Source organism: Vicugna pacos, chromosome 9, assembly GCF_048564905.1.
Source record: "Vicugna pacos chromosome 9, VicPac4, whole genome shotgun sequence".
In the NCBI taxonomy this organism is placed as follows: Eukaryota; Metazoa; Chordata; class Mammalia; order Artiodactyla; family Camelidae; genus Vicugna; species Vicugna pacos.
This window is the reverse complement of record NC_132995.1, coordinates 10,939,886-10,948,876: the sequence shown is the minus strand read 5'-3', so window position 1 is coordinate 10,948,876 and position 8,991 is coordinate 10,939,886. Positions and strand designations below refer to the sequence as shown.

The window sequence follows — 8,991 nt, the reverse complement described above, 5'->3', positions numbered from 1 at the left end:
CCCTCAGGGGGAGGGCATGGGGGGGCCGGGCCACCGTCCTCAACTCGCGTGGGCGGGCTCCAAGGGGGGTCTCTTAAGCCCTCGGGGGAGGGGGCGGGCACCCGGCTCCGCCCCACCAACAGGGTGCTGCCTCCTGGCGGCCGAGCGCTACCCATGCGGGTGACTGTGATGCGTGTAAGCTTCGCGAGCTGCGCGGGGGTCACCGAGAGAATGAAGACCTGGTGGAGCGGGTTCAATCAGAGGATGGGGACACAGGGTACAAGAAGTCCGAGGAGGTCCACCCGGGGTGGAGAGTGAGAAGGTGGAGCAAAGGGGGAGAGGGTCAGCCAGAAGATGGGGAGCCAGTGGGGCGGGAGCCCCAAGGAGTGGGGGCCATAGGAGCATCACCCAGAGTGGGGAAGGGGTCAGAGGTTGAGGCAGAGGATGGGGTAGGGGGCTTGAGGAAGGAGGGTGATGGTGGGAAGATGGGGCACAGGACATCTGACAGATGAAGAAAGGCAGAAAAGCACCCACTCCTGAAAGAACTGCTCTCCTTTATTGAGCCCTTCCACGAGCAAACAGCTTCTTTGCACTCAACCCACTGTGAGCCCACACAATGACCCCATTTTACAGATGGGAAAACTGGGAGGGGCAGCCAGTGGGCTTGAGGTGATAGACAGGACAGAAGCCACACTATGCCTTGGCTGGAGTCAGGTCTGACAGTCTCCAAAGTCCATGCTTCTGACCACTGAGCCATCCTGCCCATCACTGGGTGTCCTGAGATATGGGTGGGGCCAGCCGTTGATGCAGGGTCCTTCAGCATTCAACACCATAGCGGTCGAAGTGGCGGAGCAGCAGGCCCAGCTCAAGGTGCACGGTGCCGCCGGCGGCGGTGTGCAGGCGATAGCGGTCAGCCCCACTATAGATGGCATCCCCATGCAGCAGCTGAGGCCCGCCACCCACGAAGGCCCTCGCCAGCTGCTCCCGCCAACTGCCCAGGGGTCGCCATGTGGGGCAGTCCAGCTGGTGGGTGCCTGGACTGCTGGGCACATGGCAAAAACCATAGCCTTCAAGCTGGCAGCGGCCAAAACTGTCTTGGGACCACACCTGGAGATGGAGCCGGGGCCAGCCTGCAGGATAGGAAAGAGGGAGGAAAAGAGGGATGGGTGCAGACCAGCCTCTTGCTCCTGGAGACCCCAGGCCCAGGCCTTCCCCTCCAGGTTTCTGCCCCAGCCCCCTCTCTGGACTCCCACCCACATATAGTGGCCAAAGGGATTTTTCTGAATCCATGTTCGTCCCTTGCTCAAAACCCTTCCATGATTTCCTATTGCACTCAGTATAAAGTTCCACCTCAACAATTAAGGCCCTTTAGGTCTGGCCTCTGTTAACTTCCCTCTACACGGCCTCCTCTTCCGTGTCCCCATCTCAAAGAAGCCCTGTCCCCAGGTAAATGCTTTGGGCCTTGTCCTGGATGCCTCCCTCCTTCCCTCCCCATGGGCACACCCTGTCCTCTTCTCTGGCCTCGGGGCCTTCTTTCTTGCTTCCTCCAACCCATCCTTCATCTGGCAGCTGGAAGCATCCTTTGCCCCCTTCTATAGGTCTCCCAATGTCCTCACTCTGAATACAGTTCAGCTCCTCAGCCTGGTAGGCAAAGCCCTTGCAGATCCAGCCCCATTTCACCCGCCTTTCTGAGTCCCTCTGTGCTCCACCCTGTTTAAGAAGCTGGGGACACAGCAGCAAACAGAGCAGACAAAAATTCCTGCCCTTGTGCAGCTGACATCTTAGACAACGAACACAGTAAATAAGCAAATTATAGGGTATGTTAGATGGTGATAACTGCTCTGGAGAATAATAAGCTGGGTAGGGTGGGGGTAGGGATGGAGTTTTAGAAAAACGGTGATCAAAAAAAGGTTCACAGAGGTGACATTCGAGTGAATGAGTAAAGGAGGGACAGGAGTATGGCCGCATGGCTATCTAGGGAAGAGCACTCCCAGCAGAGGAAAGAGCCAGTGCAAAGGCCCTGAGGTGGGAGCTGCCTGGTGGGGCCAACGTGGCTGGAGCAGTGAGAGGAGATGGGGAGGGGGTGGTGGTGACAGAACCAGATCGAGCAGGGTCTCGTGACCCACTGTAAGGCTTTACTTTTCACCCTGAGTGAGATGAGGACCACAGAGGGTCCTGAGCAGAGGAGGAATGTGACCTGACTTAGGTGCTCACAAGGGCACAGACTATGGGGGTGGGGTGGGAACACCAGTAAAGACGCTACTGTAATAGGCTGGTGAGAGGTGAGGATGGACAGATCAGTGTGCTGGGGAGAGAGGAGAAGAAGGGGTAGGATTTAGGAAGCATTTCAAAGGTGAAGCTAATAGGACTTCCTGATGGACAGAACTGGAGGGGAGGGCGCTGAGAAAAGAGGAGGCAAGGATGATGCCCATATTGGGAGATTTGGGGTCCTTAAGAGCTGAAAGGTCTGTTGACTGCCTCACCTTCCAATCCATTACCCACAAGGCAGCCAGAAGGATCTTTTATTTATTGAATTGATTTGATTTGATTTGGGGGGCGTAGGTAGTTAGGTTTTCTTATTTATTTATTTTTAGAGGAGGTACTGGGCATTGAACCCAGGACCTTGTGTATATTAAGCATGCGCTCTTCCACTTGAGCTGTACCCTCCCCCCATAGAAGGATCTTCCAAAGGCAAAATCTGACTTTGCAGTCACCTGTGCTGGCTCCCCAGTGCCTTCAGGAGATGGCCTCATCTCTGCAGCCTAGCATTCAAGGCCCTGCATGGCCTAACACCATTCCCTGCCACCTGACTCCTTGCAGTCCTCCTGCTCTCCCTCGGGCCTCCAGATGCTCCTGGCTCACTTTCCCCCTTGAGTCTTCCACATGTGGCTCTCTGCCCAGAACTCTCTTCCATCCTTCTGTTTTAATAGCTCCTACTGGCCCTTCACAGTAAAGCGCAAACATTCCCCTCCTCCACGAAGCCCTCCCTGAACTCCCCGGGAGAGTCAGGCGCCTCCTCCGGACTCCCACAGCCCTTCAGGATCCCCCATCTTGGTCCTGCCTACTCTAGGTTCCTACTGTCTGAGGGCAGCTCTGCCTCCCCCAAAGGATGATGAACCATGTGGGGACAGGGCTGGGTGGGACGGGGGCTGTCTCAATCAGACATCTCCCTGGCATCACCTGACACAAGACAGACACTCAGTAAATATTATTTACATTGTAGAAATATATGGCATATTTACCTAGGCTATTTCCTGGAATCCATTCCACTCTAATGACCCAAATTTTCCGCTAGAGAAGGTTTTCTGATACCTGGCCTCCCCCACATATTCATTTCCCCTCTGAGCATCTGAAGAGCCCTGCCAGCAGAACGGCCACCTACCCTCACCTCTCTCTCTCTCACACACACACATATACACATAAACCCCTCCCAGCTTCCTCCCGATTGAAGACTGTTGGTTTGTCTCCGTGAAAGCCACCACCCTCTCCCCCTGGCCCTCCCCTTGACCTTGCTCCCTCCACCCCTGGCCTCTGCCCTATTTGGAACACACTCTAGAGTCAGCCTGGGGATGCCTCAGCTCAGCCTCTCCAGGGCCAAGCCTGCCCAAAAAGGGACCCAAAGGGCATGGGGAACAGGGACAGCACTGGGTGTTCTCAGTCCTGGCAGCATCGGTGCCACTAACCTACCTCTCCTTAGTCTAGCCTGGGGCCCAGGCAGGGAACCTACCTTGAAGGCCTTTGGTGGCGAAGTGCAGGTCGATGGGGTGGGACCAGTAGGCCATGTCCCCTATCTGGGGGGTGTCCACCTGCGTTTGGCCCTCCCGCACACCTGACAGGAGCTTCCATGCTGCCCCTGCAGTGAGAGTCAGGACACGGATGAGGCAGGGCAGGGTGGGAGGCAGTCATTGGAAGGGGATCCCACTGTGGCTGGAGTACCCCATTTCTCCCTGGCATGGCGAGGGGCAAGGGTTGCAAAGTGTGAACTCTGGAGCCAAATGTCTGGGTTCAAATCCTAGCGCTATTCCTCCTGCCTGTGCAACCTTGAGCGAGTTAGCTTTCTCTGCCTCAGTCTGCCCATCTGTAAGGTGGGTGTCACAATAATGCATTCCTCACAGTGTTGTGAGAAGATTAAATGAGTAAATAGACACGACGCACTCAGAACAGGGACTGGGTCATAGTGAGTTCTGGACATGTGTTGGGTATCATTTTATTACCATTCTCAGCCCACCCTTAGAGGCCTAGCCCAACGATTAAGATGGGCCCAAGGGTGTCCTTCACGAGAAACACAGAGCACATCGAGAAAGGTGCGTCATAGCAGCAATCCTGAGGGTCAGAGTAAGAGCAAAAAATGCACTCAGTGCTTACTAAATGCCAGACGCTGTGCTAAGCGCTTTAGTAATGAATTCATTTAATCCACCCTCTGGGACTCTTAATCCCCACCCTACCCCCGCTGACAGATTCTCCTCCGGAGCCCACAAGGCCCTGCAAGGCCTGGCCTGTGCCCCTCTTCCTGAACTCATTTCCCATCACTCTCCCCATTCCTCACCGCCCGCTAGGCTCACCGGTCCTATTTTTGTTCCCCTCCTCAGGGCCTTTGCACTGGTTGTTCCCGCTGCCTAGAAAACTCTGCTCCTAGATGTCCCCCTGCCTGGCTTTTTTTTTTTTTGTATTTCATCCTTCAAGGATCAGCTCAGGTGCCACTTTCACAGAAGGGCTCTCCCTCACCCTCCTATCCAAACACCAGTCCCTCTCCCATCATTTCATCTCATTTCTTCCTAGTACCTACCGCTGTCTGTAATCATTGTACTCATGTCTTTATCTGCTTATTTATTTTCTGTCTCCCCTACTGTGAACCCCAGAAGAGCAAGGATCTTGTAAACTACTGGATCCCTGGGGCCTCAAACCCAGATCATGGTACACAGAAGGTGCTCAATAAATGTTCCTTGGGCAAATAAGTGATCCTAGGAGGTGGGGGCTAATATAATTTTACAGGTAAAGATGCAAACTCTGAGAAGGAAAGGCATTTGGCCATTCATTCCACAAATGTTTACTGAACACCTACTCTGTGCTCCACCATGTTCTCCACCCTGGGGCTACAGCAGGACCGCAGCAGACCAAGGTCCCATGGTGGAGCTGATTCAGATGGAGCTCTGAGTGATGGCAGAGACCAAAGGACAAACAGTCCCACTTTACAGATGAGGAAACTGAGGCTCCAAGAGGGGAGAGCACTTGCCCAGGGTCACAGAGCTGGTGAATAGTAGGGTACTGAAAATTGAGTTTCTGAGTCCAGAGCCTGATTCTTATCTACTCAGCTGGAGGATCCCAGTTTCCCAGGGAATCTCAACCACCACCCTCCCTACCAGTGAAATCACAAAGGACGCAAGGCCTGAAAAGATGATGATGGCAAAGGCCACGTGCATTTCATGGGCATTTATCTGTGCATAAATACTGAGGGCTTTACAAACAAGACTCCATCCAATTTTTTCTTCCTTTTTTTTGAGGGGGGGGGATCCAATTTTTACACAAGCCAGGCAAATACTTACTGGGCACTTAGAAGTCTAGGCCTTTTTCTAACTGCTGTTGATATTTATTTAGTCCTCATAACAATTTGGTGAGGTAAATAGTGTTATTTTTCCCATTGTACAGACAGGGAAATCAAGGCAAAGACAAGTGTCCAAGGTCACATAATTAATATGCAAGAGTGGGTGTTGAACCCAGGCAGTCTGTGCTCTTAACCTCAGCACTCTGCCTCCTCTTAGTTGCTATTTTTAAAAAAAATTTTTAAATTGAAGTACAGTCAGTTACAATGTATCAATTACTGGTGTACAGCACAATGTCCCAATCATACGCATGCATGCATATATGCATATACATACATATATTCATTTTCATATTCTTTTTCATTAAAGGTTATTACAAGAATTTGAACATAGTTCCCTGTGCTATGCAGGAGAAACAGTTTTAGCTGCTATTTCCTTCATTTTCAGACAAGGAAACTGAGGCTCAGAGAGATCAAGTTCAAAGGCTCCCAATTAACAGGCAAGGGAGTTCATATTTGAGCCTGGACCTGATGGCCTATGGCCTTAACCATCACACCATCCCACCACACTGTACTGCCTCTGATGGGGAGACATGAAAATTGGGGCCTTCAAGGTGCCTATTGGGCCTGTGTGGATGGATTTGGATGACTGCCAGAATAGGGTTCCTACATTCTCACAGAGAAATATGAATACAGGAGTGTAGCCTTGCTTCTTAATTCTGAGATGGAAACTTCCATTTTACATTAAGAACTCAATAAATGGAGGCTGTTAAGCAAATAATAAGGATGGGGGAGGCACCCAGGGCACCCCTAATACAGTGAATGAAGTTAAAGAGCTGTCAACTGTTTTGAGGATTGGGAGTATGTGCTGGGGCTGGGTGTGTGTGTCTAGCCTATAGTCCTATATCCTTAGGGAATGTGTGTTGAGAGAATGGGAGCCAGTGTCCCCGGAGATGGGATGGGAAGGGATAAGAAGGGAGCCTGAGATTAGCATGAACAGAGCGTGGTCATGTTTAGGAGTCCTGAGAGCCGATGAAAGCTGAAGATCAGGGACAGAGTCAAGGAGTCAAAAAAAGAGGGTGTGGCGTCTAGACTCGGGGGATCTTGGTGGGGAAATGCAACATGCCCGGGAATACCTGTGTGGACGCCCCACTTGCAGAAAAGGCTACTTTCCGAGAAACCGGTGGCCCCCATGATCTGCCCGATTACGTGCACCTCAGCCATGGCCCTGAGAGGAGAAAAATATTATCATTGCCTTGTGAGAAAAGTGTACAATTATCTCCACCTAACAGATGGGAAAACTGAGGCCCACCAAGTAAGAAGCAGTACTTGGGATTCCAAGCTAGTTTTCTCAAACCACGAGGCTGCGGTCGTAATCATGATACTAACTGCCTCTCCAAGACAGCCCCAGAAAAATGAGAGGCGAGAAACGGACCAGCTGAGGAGCTGGCGTCTAACTCAGCCGGCCTCCAAAATAACCTCTTCCTCCCGCTCATGGCAGCGGAAAGTCCCGCCCCAGGGCCCATAGCCCCGCCCACAAGCACAAAGCCCCGCCTCCTCACTTCGGATCCCTCCCGTCAGATCCATGAGGCGCATGCGTTCTAAGTGCAGGGCACTTTAGCCCCGCCTCTGAGCTAACGCATGCGTTATTCCTACCTCAGAGCGCCTAACGGTTAGCAGAGGTGAAAGCGTCGGCGACGATTGGAGTTCATGGGCTTGAATGTTTGTCTCTCCGCGGACACTGACCCTCAGGCCTGGCTCGCGCCTCTCCCAAGACCTTCCTGGCAGCGAGAGATCTGAGGGGCTGATCTCTCTGAGGCCGCGCCTGGTTCCCGCCTCCCTGGTTGTTGCTAGGGCGACAGTAGCCTCCGCCCCTGGCCTTGCCCCCGCCCTGCGGGTTGTTAATTGGCCCTAGCGGCCTATGGGGCGTGGCTAAGATGTGATGGACATTTTCTCCCCTGGTTTCTCCATTTTGTGACAGGCGTCTGTCCAGCCGCGACCCATGGTTCCGCCATTGGGGGCGTGGCCCTGCTGTTGCCATCTTGAATGTGGCTGAGGAAGTTTGATCATCAACTGCTTCTCCCAGACACCTTTTTTTTTTTTAAACAAAGTAAGCAAGTTCATCGATGCCCTGTGCCCCCTAAAACTCTCTTCACAACCAGAACCACAAATCAGAGACTTGAGCCAAAGCCAAGGGGGAATCTCCGTCAGATGGCTGTGTGCATCCCCCTGCCTCATAACTAGAAAAAAAACCCCAAAACTCATTCAGAGAAGTTGGGGAGGGGGTTCCTTTTTAGAGTTCCCCCGAGCTTCTCAAGGACTGATAAATCCAACTTCCTTGTCAGAAATACTGTGCAGTTCTTCACTGTTAGTGGCGATTCTGAGCAAGGAGTTGGGTATGGGGGGAGGGGTATGAGAAATGAGGAACTGAGGCCCCTTTATCTGCAGAAAATCCTGTTCTTAAAGGCTGGACTCTGTCAGTAACTTGTGACCTTGCATGACTAGGTCTCAATTATCGCATCCATGCAATGGGCACAAGGAGAGTAACTGAGTCACAAGCACTCATTCTGATTTCCAGAGCAGTGACTTTCCCACCCTTTAAGTCCAACTGAACCTTAGTTCGTGTCTTATTCCTCCAGCCCAAACCAAGAGTCCAAAAGGAACTTTTCCCCCTATCTTTTAGCAAAAACGGGGACTGCAAAAGTTAGAGTCACCAGCTCAAAGTTATAGCTAGGGGGCAACATTTCAATGGGATGATATTTACATAAATAAAATAATTCAATAGGTTAATATTTCACTAATAGGTGTATTTGAAAGTTACCATTTATGGAGTGATTTCTCTGTGCCAGCCCCGTAAACTGATTGTTTTGTATGCATGATCTCCTTTAATCCTCACAGCTATCCCACAGGGTAGATAATTATCAGCTTTATTTAAGATGAAGAAATTAGGGCAAAATCATTTGCCTTAAACCAAAATGATTACAGTTCTGTCTCACTCTGTCCTCAAACTCTATGTTCCTAAACTTCCGCTTTCCTGCCTCTCTTGGATACACATCTCCCAGTATCAAATATGGAGGTTATGCACGTCTTCCTCGACTCCATCACGTCCCACATACAACCAGTCATCAAAGTTCCATACAAGTCTACTTCTTAAATATTTTTTCTTCAGTTGGTTTCCTCCCCACTGGTTGATATTACTGATTAAGAAAAATGCTTCCCAGGGGGCAGGGTATAGCTCAGTGGTAGAGCACATGCTTAGCAAGCGTGAGGTCCTGGTTCCAGTCCCGAGTACCTCCATTAAAAATAAATAAATAAAGCTAATTACCCCCTTCCCCCCAAAAATGCCTCCCAGTTCAACTACCTGGGTTTAAGCCTTGGCTCTGCCCCTTCTGTGTGAACTTTAGCCTCTCTGGGCCTCAGTTTCCTCATCTGTAATGTGAGTGATGGTATCTACCTTGTTAGATTACTGTCAG

At 51.3% G+C, this 8,991-nt stretch overlaps 1 protein-coding gene across 2 annotated transcripts; it reads right to left on the bottom strand.

The window, feature by feature from the left end:
• Positions 1-513: 513 nt before the first annotated feature.
• B9D2 (B9 domain containing 2) lies at positions 514-7,353 on the bottom strand. 2 transcript variants are annotated; one of them, XM_006214986.4, is made up of 4 exons: positions 7,175-7,353; positions 6,655-6,746; positions 3,707-3,832; positions 514-1,109 (listed from the first exon to the last, which is right to left on the bottom strand). In XM_006214986.4, the coding sequence occupies exons 2-4, from the start codon at positions 6,740-6,742 to the stop codon at positions 796-798; spliced, it is 528 nt and encodes a 175-aa protein (XP_006215048.1). In that variant the 5' UTR covers positions 6,743-6,746; positions 7,175-7,353; the 3' UTR covers positions 514-795. The 2 variants fall into 2 exon arrangements, with proteins under 2 accessions (XP_006215048.1, XP_072823108.1); XM_072967007.1 differs by lacking the exon at positions 7,175-7,353 and adding an exon at positions 6,831-7,030.
• Between the last annotated feature and the right edge of the window lie 1,638 nt (positions 7,354-8,991).